A 14,069-nucleotide genomic window follows, 5' to 3' on the forward strand; every position below is an offset into this window, starting at 1 on the left:
TTTTACTGGAAATTTCAATAGTAATTTTCGTTGATTACAGGGCAATTGTTGTTGCGAGAAATTTATACGACTTCCGGGCAATTTCGAGGGAAGTGTACACAAGAATTCGAAATATGAGGGAAAATTCTGGTTTCCAATAAAAAAATATCTGCATTGCAGAACTGTAGATTGGAATCTACTGTGCTAAAAAATACCCCTTCGAACTTTTGACATTTCTGGAGTCAAGGAAACGTGAACTCGAATTTTTCAAAATAGAGTAACAACATTTGGTTGACATTTCGAGCTGAATAAAAGATGTTATGAAGCATTTCACGTTGAATTGTATTCTTTAAAAAATCTCCGGAGAAAAGGGCAGATGAGATGACACTCTCGCGGTCGTTTAATTATTGAAAGTGGATCCCTCGATTGTGTGTGTGAGGAGGGTGCGTTTTTTGGTGAGTTTCTTTATTTTGTAGAAGAAGGGGATTTTTTTTCGGTGAAGCTGCGTCCCAGGCACGCGATGTTTAGGGGAGAATAAGGATTTTTCGAGGGATTTTGTGAGGATATCGGAATGTGTGCAAAGAAAAAATTATGGTTTTGAATTTATAATATCTGCATTGCAGAGGAATATTGAGATATGTAAACTACAAAATACCAGTGAGCCAATGAAAAAATCTCTCGTGCAGTTGAAAAAGTACGTCAGAAATCGGGATTTTCAAATCATTATTTTTTTCCCGAAAATAATTTCAAAAATCCCCAATACCGTGGAAACAGTTCAATAAAACTAACCACCAATCAACTGGAATTATAAAATGTTTATTTACACATATGTAACTCAGTATATATCATGTGTGTCTGTGTGTAAATATATACTATATATTTTCCTCTCAATATGAAAACAATTATCTTTTAACAATAATAATGCCATATTCAAATGATTAAACTGTACATCGTAAGGTTAAACAATCGAACGAATTACCATTCCACATGTATACATAAATAATTCCGGACAGACGATAACTTTGTCTCAACAACGTATGGAACGAAACAATCGAAGGAAAAAATCCTGTTTAGTTTCTACCAATGAGTTATGTGTTTTCATACTCACATTAGATAGACTGGTCGAATTTATCTAAATCAATTCTACGAATCACTACAATTATTTACAACTATCCATTACAATTAACCAATATTTACATAATATAACTGCACGTGTGCATTACAGGAATATCTGGTTGGATTCATTCACCTCAATCAGTGACATTTTTCAATTAATCCCCTTATTCTTTATATTTTATTCAATTTAATGCACCTCTTTTAAATGAGATATGGTCTGGACTCACTCCTTACGGATTTTAAATTCCTAAACAAACCCAATGCCACCCCTTCACCCCCTGCTCAACCCAATAATTGTCACAGGGAATGATCAATATCTCCCAGAATAAATAATTCACATTCTCAGGGTTAAACCCCCCCCCCCCCCCCCAATGAAATTATTTTGTCGGATAAAATAGAATACGAAGACGGGAGAGAGAATATCAAACCCGTGGCATCTAATTCCGCCGAATAATGAGAAATTAATGAGCTTGAGGACTCATTAACTTCCCCCACAGTTGATATTATCAATTCCCTCTTCAGATTCAACAATAAAAAAACTTCCACCGAAGCCCTGAATATCCCCACCTGTGTCTGGGCAAATGTCGATGCCCCCTCCCATCGTACAACAATTTTATCTATAAAAATAACTCTGAAAAGAGTTGTGTTCAGCAACAAATATTGTACGTAATTAGCCTCCAACTCCTGATCGCCAGCATTAAAATTTATTTATACATTTCTTACTTGATAAGAAAGAAAATTCACTACTCAATCAATTATATTGTCGTCTCATCAATCTACTAGTACGTTATCGCATTAATTTTCATTTTTATACAATTACTGCTGAATAATTCGAGAAATATCAGTGATCCCCACAGTGCTCTCTGTTATTAATTAACCATCTGAGTGAAATAATTCACCTAATTCAATTACATCGTACTACAATACCCCATATATTTCTCATAAAAAGATGTGCGTATCTATGTAGGATTATCCAAAATGCTCGATTAAACACGATATCTTCGAACAGTCGTTCACAACCTCTATAGAAAATATAATGTGCCTTTTAAATAATATTCCCCTACTGAATAGACACCCCCCAACTTCATTAATTAATCATTCCTACCCTCCTCATCCCGAATCATCCAAATGATTCCCTAAAACTGGCAGTGGCTGATTGACTTTCACCCAAAAAATCATCGATTTCATAGCAAAACTCCTGTGTACGAACAATTCTCAATTATTTCACCTGAAAATTCCACTGAATTTCCTCCACCTGTCGAAATTACCCCCCGTAGAAATGATTTTCCCCCCAGCGTCTAAAGCATTTATTGTGCTGTGACTGATAGATCTCTTCACTCAATGATATTCGGTGCATTATTATTGCGCAGAAATAGCAGGCAGTCGATAAGTTAGGATGGAATTACCTCCCCCACACTAATATTCATATCATGTAATGTCCCTTCAACTTAGCCCTCAGTCTTTGAAAGATGATCCTGGAAGTTTTCTCATTAACCAAAATTAGCATTTCGTTGAAGTTATAATATCGTTATATTGATTACGCTATATTAAGTACAACCATCGATATTATCTTTACACATAGCTTCACTATTAAAATATCTAACGAAGCTATTTCACCGCCTAGACGTCCCTATTGTCCAAAAGTACTCGCGACTAAAATCATCGTCATCTGGAGAAATTCTACAAAATTCTGGAGATTCATTTTTTTTACAAGCGGCTTTGGCGTTGGTTGATGTCGTTGCATTAGAGTAGTTATCAGACTATAATTAATTCAATGACTATTTATAATCAATAACAATTGTGCTCGTGTCTACAGTGCCCTGTCTCTGGCAAAATCCTCGTTAAATTCGACAATTGCGACCCTCGTGCCCCAGACGATTAATTACTTGTTAAGAATCCAATCACAGGTCGATGTATGGCACGAAGGTGGGCCTGGCTCAGGATGGCCGCATTCTCGTGCCCTTTTTATTACCAAATGTGAACCATGTACCGACTTTACGTCCCAGGGAATTTGAAGTGTTCGATTGAAACACTGGCATCTCGTAGGCCTCGTGCTTGTAGGTTTTATTTCTCGGTTTCATTGGGGGACGACAGCGTTGCTGTCTTGTTGCAGCAAGACGCGCCAGTTGGCGAGCTGCTGCAGGAAATTCTAGGCCCTCGTTGCGATCCTGTTCGACTAGACGACGCTCCTCGGCCATTGCTGCTAACCATTTGCGCTTTTCCTCGGCTGATCTGCAGCAGAACAGGAGCCACTTATCCCGAACACAGCTGTAGACCTTCAGACAGTGGCGTACTGTCACCCCAAGCTGGTGATCTGGAAAAAAATGGATTTTTTTTTGTTGACAATTTCTGTGATATTTTTAAAGTACAAATTTTCGCCTCAGTAGCTACAAATAATTGAATAATCACACGTTCACAAATACAGTATCTCTGTCATTAAATAACAATCAATTAAAGAAACAAAAAAATCAGGAAATAGAAGACAAATTACCTTTGCCATCAGGGACATCAATGACCTCACTAGTATCCAGATAAATACGTCCCTTATAAATATAAGTATCCCTCTTCAAAATATCCTTTTTGCAATAAACCAGCTGGTGGTCAAACAAGAAAAGTGTTATGTTGTTTGTCCACATTCCAGTTGTAACTCTTACAGCATCACCTTGGTAGATCAATTGTGAGGACACCTCGATGAGGTCTTCGCCCTGAAATACCAAACAATGTAATTCCCCCCTCCTCAGTGAGCAATCCGGTTATGTGATGCCACAAATAAAAGCAAAACCAGCCCCCATTACCTCCCATCCTTCGAGCCTCAGTTGCCAAGCTGCAAGTTTCTCCAGACTCTCCATTCGTCTCTTCCTCTCGTTAATCAGTACAGCAACTGCTCGCATAGCATCGAGAGCCTCTCGTATCTTGTGATAATCGGGATGCTCAGTTTTTGTGTACTTGAGTAGTTCAGCAAGCTGGAGGGGATATTTGCAGATTCTCTGGACTGGTGTCAGCAGATAACCGTCCAGGGGAATTTCTATGAGGCCGCGCATCAGTCGACAGGCCTCGAAAAATTTACTGTAACGGTTGTGACGATACAGCTCCTGCAGCGTTACCATTGCCATCGGATGGCTGTTGCAGTACTCCGAGTACATTCGAAAGCCATTTCTCTGTATAAAAATCACCCATTTTCAATTAACTCTATCATTTAAAATCCTTTATTGCAATTTTGGAAAATACTCGGCAAACATTTGGCTCTCACTCACATGAATGAGGAAACACTCAGCAACGCAGCTTTTGTGTGGTGCACTCCAGTCGATACGTGCCTCCAAATCCTTCAGAAACTCCGACTGAAACTCCAGAAGATCCTCGATATTTATGAATATCGTGTCGATCTGCTCCTCCGTGAACATGTCAACGCGTCTGCGACACTCTGCAACGTAGCCCTCCGCCACGTCCCTGAGGACTTTGACAAAATCCCTCTCAGTTTGAACCAGTTCACGAACAACACTGCTCCTCACTTGCTCATTAGAGAGCAAGGAGATGCTCGCACGTCTTCGCGATTGGGTTGAATCGCTTCCTGATACCATTGCCGCTAGACGATCCTCCACAGTCTCGTCCTGGCTGACTCTCAACTATTTTTATAAATCGTGGGGCATTACAAAACGACTCTAACAATTATTCATCAGTTTTTTAAATATTTGTAATGCAAAATATATTAAATCATAAATAAATAAGTGTACAGATAGTAGTTCGTCATCTGGCATCAAGTTTCAAATGAATAAATTGGTTCGGCACTGCAATTAGGACGGCCTATTAATTAAATATCTCCTTTGATCGAATTAGAAGCATTTACCCTAACGAATGCGGCAGGAAACCATCCGTGCTCTCCTCGGGAGCTGCCCCACCACCAGTCCTTGTCAAGTGTGTCAAGCACATCAATAAGATCCCCAGCCCGGAACGCGAGCTCCTCAGGTTCAATAGCCACGTGATCCCAGACAGCTTCAGCGAGTATAGCTATTTCCTCGTCCATCGCCTGCTCAAAAGACTTCTTCCTCTCCGTCAGCGAGGCAATCGATGATTCAGAATCCGACATCATTTCATCATCAGACGTTCCAATGCCCATACCACCGCTTCCTCCACATCTCAGATCGTGTTCGTCCTCCGAGAGAACATTACCACCAGGAAATCTCGCACCTGGGGGCATTAATGCATGAGTTGAAGGGGTGATGTTGGGTTTATACACCGAGAGAAATCAATATTATTGAAAATTAGGATTAAACATATTTAAATTAAAAAATGAAGTCGTAACTCATTTACGATGATCCTGACATTTTTACCGAATTAATTCATTAATTTATGTTAATGTTTTTTACGGGAAATGAGTACAATATGATGAAGAGATGTATTTATTCGAAGAGATGATTGTGAAAAGTAATTGAAAAAAAAATTGGAAAGAGTTGCATTTCTCTCAGTGCATATGATAAAATATGAATTAAACACCCTCATTACCACTCCCTCATGTCGTCCGCATGAATCAAAGCTAATCTCATTGTTTTGTTTCTTCCAATGAAAACATTCTACACCGGATGATTCAAAGCATGCAGTCTACTGATCAACTCAAGGATAACCCAAAGACAAAGACCTCTACATCTACATCAATGCACATTAGGTGTCTATAGAACCGTAAAGGCTACGGCCATCGACGGGAAACAGCGACTTAATGGCGCGTAAACGAGAAAAAAAATTAACCGTGGCCTCGTGCATCACCAAACAGATAATATTCTAAATAAAATACTTATCTATAATAACTACTGTAATAACTATGTCCATGAATTTTTTTTTTCTCTCACCTGTAGTTTTGGTGCGCATTAGTGGCGACAGCTGATTTATTCCCAGTGGCTGACTCAGCGAACGTCTCAGATTCGTTCGAGAGTTTCTCCCTTTTGCGTTACTGCCATGAAAAATTAATACGTTAAGTTCAGATGGAAATTTTATGGCAATGGTGGAGTCGTGGGAGTTGTGGAGTGTTTTTGCATGGAAAAAAGGAATGTCAACTATTTTTAGAAATTCTGGGACATCTTCCGGAATTTTATTTCATTTTTTAATTGAATTCAATTCAGAAAAATTATTCAGATAAATTAAGTTTAATTTTATGTTGATTATTGCAAACTCCCGTCAGTCTTTTGCCTCTCCCCCACTTGAATATTAAGTCAAAATTAATAAATCAATAAGGATTCTATTGTGAAATGAATTCCGAGACTCCCCGGGTTGTATTTTACGGAATAATTAATTCACTCGATTTTAAATTAAAATTGATTCTTAATTTCACTGCTTATTCGATTCACCCGCCGCAAATAATTTTGTACATTGATAATATCGGAAATAGAAAATTAATTATTAATTTGTTTGGGAGAAAAATCACTTCACTTTGTTCCGTGCAATTTTCTGTACTTAATTTTCTTTTCCATTTCTCATATGATTCGAGGAATATGGGGGTGGGTATGGGTAAGGAGTTACTGCAATTGTCACGAGATCATCGTGTTGGGGTCATAGACAGGTGTCAAAAATATATAACAGGGACAATATCATGAAGGAATTCACAAGCGTGTTTCAAGTAATTACTCAAAATAAAGCTCGATAAATTACAAGAACATTCAGCAAAAATACGTATGTATGCGATTAAATACGAACAAATATTACGGTGATGGTATTGTTTATTATTTTGGTCATTTGGCAATCCAAAGAAGACTGTTTACGAGGATTTAATTATTATGAGATGGTTCAAGTGCCCGTCTACCTACCACTAGGTTCCCTCGATTTACTGGAAAGGTTCGAACAAATAACTTTTAAATTTCAGCCGATTTTTCCATTTCACATTATCAGGAAAAACAAATGAATGAACAAATATTTTTTAAACAAAATTGATAGGTGTTTATAGATCAAATAAATTGGTAAAAATGCTCGAATAATGTTAAGTTGTGACGACTGAGGAGTGAATAGAAATGACCTGAAGAAACTTGACTCCTATTATAATGCTGCCAATAATACTGTCGCCTTTGAAACGGCGTTTTCTTGGCGCCCAACCATTTTCTCCATTTTCTTTCTCATGTACTTCTTTTGTCCCTCTTTCGAGTGACAGAGAGCATTGTTAATGTCAATCGTGCTAAACTCGAAAGCTTTCATTATTATTTTTCTTTTTTCTCTTTGCTCTAGGCGCTTATCGCCGGTTTAAGTACAAATGAGAGAACATTGAGCTCAGCACAGAGAAATGCTAGTTAAATGATATGAAGCACAAGTATTTTTAATGCTGTGATTCAAGATAAATTAATTTTAATGATGTAAACTGTTGAAAATTTTGTCGACGAAACATTCCACAAATAAAATCAAACACTATTACTCCAGTTCATTAATGAATACATCAGTTTTAAATATTAGAAAACGATTATTCGCCTTGTTAAATGTCAAATATTATTTATTTTCCTCATGATAAACGTCTCCAAATTTTTAAATAAATTTCTCCCTGGAATGGGCCTCATCCCCAAAATTTTCCAACAGTAAATTTAGACAAAGAAAATAATAAAATTGGCGATAAGAGACATGAAGAGGGTGAATAATCTCATGGTTCCATTACCTTCTGAGTGTAACGATATCGTGGGAGGAATGTCTCGGGCTGAGCCTCGGTGGTCGTGTCTTAATGGGTGATGGGGTTGACAGCATTCTCCTGTACTGGAGAGCACTACCATATCCCCGTGTGTCCCACTGAAGAAGTCTCTGACCCCCTAGATCACTGTTTGTTCTACGCACATTATAATGACGAGTGCTCCGGTTCTGCTGCAAATCCGCCTGAAAACGTTATCAATTATTATTGTTACTCTCATTGAACTGGTGAATGATTTGGCCACTGACTAAATTGATGAACAATAAACGACAATGGAGGCACAACAGTGAGTGACACGCGACGTGCCTTGTCTCGGTCCCGAGGATGCGGTCGAAAGTGATATGAACACGCGCTCTGATAACACTCGACGTGAAGCGATATCATCGCGTATTGTGGGAGATTCGTCGTATTTTGAGAGAGAGGGTTTAGTCACTGAACGATTGTAAGGATGTTCAATTACATTTTCGAGTAGTGCATTCAAATTGAATAATTAAAAAAATGCCACCAAGAAGCAAATCGCCAATTTGTTAACAAAAATTAATCGTAAGGAAAGCACAACGACAGCAACAAATTCACAAGCACCACAAATAGCCCCCCCCCTCATCCCTTAAGGGGAAACCCACCCTCTCAGTCCACTCAAACTTTGAGAATTGTCACTCCTTCTTAATTATTAATTTTTGTCTAAATGAATATTCATCAGTGAATCTACTTTATCAACTCCATCATTGCAATACCGAGTCAATAAAGTACCTTCATAATCATAAAATAATAATTAGGGGAGGAAATACAATTTTGAAAGTTCGAGTGGACCCTGGGGTTCAGTTTCACCCCTAAAATATGGAAAAAAATATATAAAAAATGTTGAATATCCTCAAAGCGTTCAATACCCAACTCAATCATTACCTTCAACTTATCGATGAGTATCTGGTTGATGAGCTCTGACTGGGGTCGATATTTTTCATTAACTCGACGTCGCAATGCCGGCGGACTGTCGGTCTCATCCGGCGGATCGGTGTCGTGAGACTCTGAACTATCGCCAATGTTTGTTCCACCTCCACAGCCCCCAGTCGACGCTCCGCCAGATACCATCTGCGAGATGATAGCAAATGTGGGTTTTCGATGTGCTTCAACCCTCACTATTTCCCCAGACATGTGTCCAGTAGTTAGGTAACTTCCCCTTTTTTAGTCCCCCTCAATATTTTTTATTTCGCGAATGCATGAATAATTTATGGAGCACGAAACTCCTCTGTACGACACCCTTATTTCTCATCCCTCTTCTGTATTTCGTTTCTCGTGTAATTATAATGATTATTCTCATGAGTAAGCTCACCTCAATTTGAATACCACTGTCTCCGCTGTTGCATTTGGCATTGCGCGCTGCCTTGTTATGTTTCTTTCGTTCTTTGCTCGAACGCCAGACGAGGGGTCCAAATCTTGAATGAAATTTGAATCACGTGAGTGAGTAATTTATGCAGTAAATTAGTTTAGAAGTTCTATTTTCCTCTTCTGTCTTGGACATGAAGAACCCGAGTACATAAATTTATTTTCTCATCTTGCTGAGGACAAAATTATTTTCCAATTATCCTATTTTTCAATTAAAATTCCATTCAATCTCCCAACATTGAAAATTTCCACTTCTAATTGAAGAGAATTTTTTTTCTATTTGTTTTTATCATAAAAAAGACTTGTCAATGACTTTCCATGTATTTATAAAGGAATAAAGTAAATTTATTCAGTTAGAAATCGATTGAATAAATTAATATTGAAATATTGATCATCCACCAACCGAAATTTTTGATCCCCTCCGAACTCCTCCTTCTGCTGTGTCTGCTGATACTCCGGAGGATCGTTCTCCCTCTCCTGCTCGATATTCAAACCCCGCAATGCAGAAGTATCGGCCTCATCGTCTACAGGTAGAGCAGGTGGTAGTTGCGTGATTGACTGGCCATCGCCCTCGGTACTCCCCTCCTTGCTACCTCGTTTGTGAAAACGAAGGGAAAAACTTTTGCGAAATTTCTGGAGAACGCTCTCCTGCTGGGAGTTATCGCGAGACCTGTATGACGGTGTCTCGGTGCTCTGGGAGTTGGAGGATCCAGTGGCATCTTGTAATCTGGGGTGGCGAACTAGGGGAATTGTCGCCTCTACCAGGGGATGCTCTGTACTCATGTCTCGTCTTCGTGACGTTTCCTCGTGAGACTGATGGCCATCGTCTATCGACCACTGATTACTGAACAAACAGACGTGAATTTGTAGAGTTGTCATGTTGAATTTGGAGATTTTAATAATTAACGAGTTGCTAGAGCAGTTTGATTGATAAAAATTAATAATTATAGGAGAAATCGCAATTTAAAATGTTTATTTTGACAAAGGGGTTGTGTTTTATCTCTAGAGGCCTCGAGGGGCTTAAAAAAATTTTATAAAATCTTGGGACGGTAAATTTCACTTCAAGAAATAATTAAAAATGCCAGTTGGATACACCGACGTCTCACAATTTTTTTTAATTAATCCCCAGAGAGAAAACAAATTTGTCAAGCTATCTTTCGGACCTTATCCTCCTCTTTTTCCTGAGCTTTCATATTTTTCCAGCATTCATTAAGCCTTAAATAAATAAATCCTCTATTCCCCGAGCAACAAAATAGTGAAAGATGGACAGAGAGGTGACGACAGCCAGATGTACACAAAGCGGATGTTGCCTCAGTGTGTGGTCATCTGTCGGCTAGTCTGCTCTCTGTTCCTTCCAGGAAGTACACAGGGAGTGAGCATTTAAGGACAGGTAGACAGCTCCTGGGTCACATGTCAGGCACATTTTCCCTGGAGATAACCTCCCAAATAGAGAGGTTTTCAGAAAAAAATTTACGCAAAGAATATATCCACAGGAATGGAGAATATTCCATGAACTTTGTTGGTGGCTCTGAAGTTTTTCATCCTTTGCTTTGATTTTACCGCTGACTAGGACGTGGGGGGTATTTGAGCCTAAAATATTTACTTGCTGGATAAAATATTTAATTTTTCTTAAATGTATAATACAAAATAAACAAAAGTGAGTGAAAGCCATTTACAAAATTTAATAAATTGCAATCGTTTCCAATTTTTTATTTTTATAAAATAATTATATGTTAAAATATGTATAGTTGATCCATGATTTGGATGTATCGATGTACTATATATTTATGTATACATATATGTATATACATTTGAAAAGGGGATAGCTAGGAAAAAATAAATTAATTGACCAATTTTTCTCCTTTAGTGGAATACAATATTTATATTTTTATTTTTATTGTGAAGCAAAGACTTCATTTAGACTCAACTCCCTATTCGACTTAACTATCCCGAAATGAATGATAAAATCTCATATCCAATAACACCATCATCACATCATGAAAGAGATGAATGAGGCTTAACGAAGGTGGATAGCCACATGTGCCAGGACTGATCCCATCTTCACAAGATAAGAGAGAAAAAAAAAATAAAAGGTGCGGTCATAACGTTTTCGGGGAAAAGTGTCAGAAGGGCCGTTTCGGCCACTGGGGATCTCCCATTGAGATTGTAATTAGAAACGTCGGGAAATCCTTGGCAACTAATGTCGGCTGAGCGAGAGAGAATTAGAGGAAAGTGAGGTCTTCATGTTTTCAGTGAAAAAGAATGAAAGAACTTCTTCAATACGAGGGTCAGCAATTTTGAAGAAGCAAAATACAAAAACTTTTTGAAGTTCAAGTGAAGATTTCTGAGGGATTTTCAGTCACGTGAATGGAGAGGGAAAAAATAAAACATTGATTCGATAAAATTAATAAACTTGACAGGAGGAAAGTCAATATCTGATTGAATCCTTTCAGAGTTTTTTTGGAAATTGGAGGAGTAAAAATTTTTAAAAATATTAAATACATCTTTTTTCCTACCTTTCATCGTGATCGAGTAATGTTGGTGTACTGGAGGCCTTGATACGTCGTTGAGTGCGACTAATCTCCGTACCACGTCGTCTCTCCATATTTCGAGGGATTGATTGGTGTCCAGGTGAAGGCTGAAAATAGATAAGAAGAATAATGGTGAGCACGTGATATCTGGGACGAGAGAAATAATTGGGTCATTGATGGATATTTCCAAACAGCAATGTCTGACGGTCAATTAATTTTCCGGATAAATTCAATAAAAACTACGAACAGAAAATGGTTTTAAAAAAATTTTATGAGCAGTTTAATCTCGAGAAAATCGACATTAATAAATTGAGGGGTCATTTCATGAGGTTTACGAGGCAATAAAAAAACCATTCACCCATAATTGTTCTCTAATTTTAATACTCTTTAAGTGAATCTTCTCCAGCACAGCTTCAGCCCTATGTTTCATAGTTTCATATAATCGATGAATACAATGAACACTTTCTATTTAGCACATTAAATTTAGCAGAAAAGGGTAAACATTTCAGTGAATTAACGATCAACCACTCGACGCTATTTTCTCGGATATTAAAGGTGACACGCAATTTCAATTTGTTCCTGTTGGCGAATAAATTCCTTCGAATTACGTATTCACGACTGGTTTATCATGATACTGCGCTAAATAGTGAATTACTGGGGGTAATGGACTGTTGCTGTGTAAACAGTGACTTGTATACGATGATTATACCGTCAGGAGTTCAATTCAATGGCACAAGATGTGAAATATAAATACCATAGAAGATAGTGTGTGAACAATGAACTTGGAGTCATCAATTATCGAGGAAAATGATGGAGTGGGAGACTGAGGGAATTCTCTTCCGACTGAGGGAGCAATAAGTCGGGGAAAAATAGTCAGGAGTGAAGAGATTGATGACGAAGGCGTAACAATCTCATCGTGATCACTATTATGTGGCCAGTGTTCCTCCCTCGAGTCCCCAGGATATCGCGAGAATGAAATTTTTGGGCGCGTGTTGTAACGCAGAGAGAATTCTTACCAGGAATTTTACGAGGGATTTATGGGGGTTCAGGGAGGAATTACCAACATTTTTGTTGACGTTGTGGATTTTTTGAACAATTTTCGTGGCGATTTACGGAATTCCAGGGGATGATATGAGCGTTTTGGTGGTTGAAACTATCGTTTCACGAAAATTTCGAGGATTTTCATCACTTTAAAATTACTAGCTCGTTTTATTTAATTAATTAATGTCTGAATATGAATTAAATTCCTAAACAATCTTCCGAAAATGATAAATCAGACTTTCTCTCTTAAAATTTTTAACACCTCTCCAAATGTTTAGAAATTAATCTCTCTCTAGATCTCAATCATTAATAGCACCAATAAAACATTCAAATATATTATGAAATATATTTTTGAATTCCATTTCCGGTCCTAATCCCAACAAAAAATTACTTAAAAAATCAAAGACGAACTAGAACATATGGACCAGCAAATACCGCACTAAATTATTTTTTTTTATGATTTTGACTTTATATTTAAAATAAAAATCTTGAAGAAATCCCTTAAAATCTTTTAATCCCTCTCTCTCTCTCTCTCTCTCGTAAAATCTCTCATATTTCTCACATTCCCAGATACTTATCATCAACATAGTTAAGAGTTAAATCGTTCTACTTTCACGAGAAACTCCGTTGAACTTACAGAACCAGGAGCAGTCCTCGGTGAAGACGGTGCATCAGGATGAAGGGTATTGGGGCTTGGCGTTGACCTCCTCGAGCCGTCGTTCCTGTGCCAAGTTGGGTTCGTCGTCTGTAGACTCGTTTCCCTAATCAACAGAGAAACATGGAGAACGTGAATACTTATGAAACAGTATGATAAATGCACGAGACATCATGGAGGTGAGTGGTACTTGTGGGAGGGATTAATTATCAGAACTTTCGGGCTATCTACGTGGGAAAATTTTCTCGACTACAGGGAGTGTTTCACTATCGGGTAGAGTTATTAGAGGCGTTGAATTCAGGGAAAATAGCGAGGGCTATCAATTAATTTAAAGACCAACATATGAAGTCTTCATCATTAATTATTTTTTGCCCATTATTTCCATAAAATTGAAATTATATTTCTGCCTTAACCGACTGCAATGATTCTAAGACTTGAGATTATAAAAATTATTAAGCCCATAATTCCCTGAATGACTTCGTAATTCACGTTTGCAAATTCTTCGATTTCAAATGCCACAATTTCTACAACTTTCACCCACCAGGACATCCATTATTTTGATCACAATAATAATAAAAAAAAATCTAACATACTTTTTCCCAAAGGCAGATACAGAAGAAAAGTATTGAATCGTGACCCAACTCAATACCCGTACAATGAATTCAAGACCACATCTATTATTATTCTATCGGGTCGATACGATTCCGTGAGTAAA

General features: G+C 37.8%; 1 protein-coding gene across 3 annotated transcripts in view; it reads right to left on the reverse strand.

The window, feature by feature from the left end:
* Positions 1–774: 774 nt before the first annotated feature.
* Positions 775–14,069, reverse strand: part of Rhogef3 (Rho guanine nucleotide exchange factor 3) — a 47,783-nt gene continuing 34,488 nt past the window's right edge. For 2 of the 3 annotated variants that reach the window (XM_064131701.1, XM_064131702.1), the window contains exons 7-18: positions 13,337–13,460; positions 11,644–11,765; positions 9,531–9,971; positions 9,075–9,177; positions 8,648–8,833; positions 7,718–7,929; positions 5,937–6,037; positions 4,940–5,280; positions 4,350–4,718; positions 3,891–4,253; positions 3,587–3,800; positions 775–3,409 (exon numbers count right to left, since the gene is read on the reverse strand). In XM_064131701.1, coding sequence (XP_063987771.1) covers positions 3,033–3,409; positions 3,587–3,800; positions 3,891–4,253; positions 4,350–4,718; positions 4,940–5,280; positions 5,937–6,037; positions 7,718–7,929; positions 8,648–8,833; positions 9,075–9,177; positions 9,531–9,971; positions 11,644–11,765; positions 13,337–13,460 — 2,953 coding nt within the window. In that variant the 3' untranslated portion in view covers positions 775–3,032. The remainder of the gene's footprint in view (positions 3,410–3,586; positions 3,801–3,890; positions 4,254–4,349; positions 4,719–4,939; positions 5,281–5,936; positions 6,038–7,717; positions 7,930–8,647; positions 8,834–9,074; positions 9,178–9,530; positions 9,972–11,643; positions 11,766–13,336; positions 13,461–14,069) is intronic. The other variant, XM_064131703.1, reaches the window with a different exon arrangement.

The sequence above is a fragment of the Diachasmimorpha longicaudata genome, chromosome 12, assembly GCF_034640455.1.
Source record: "Diachasmimorpha longicaudata isolate KC_UGA_2023 chromosome 12, iyDiaLong2, whole genome shotgun sequence".
NCBI classification, from domain to species: Eukaryota; Metazoa; Arthropoda; class Insecta; order Hymenoptera; family Braconidae; genus Diachasmimorpha; species Diachasmimorpha longicaudata.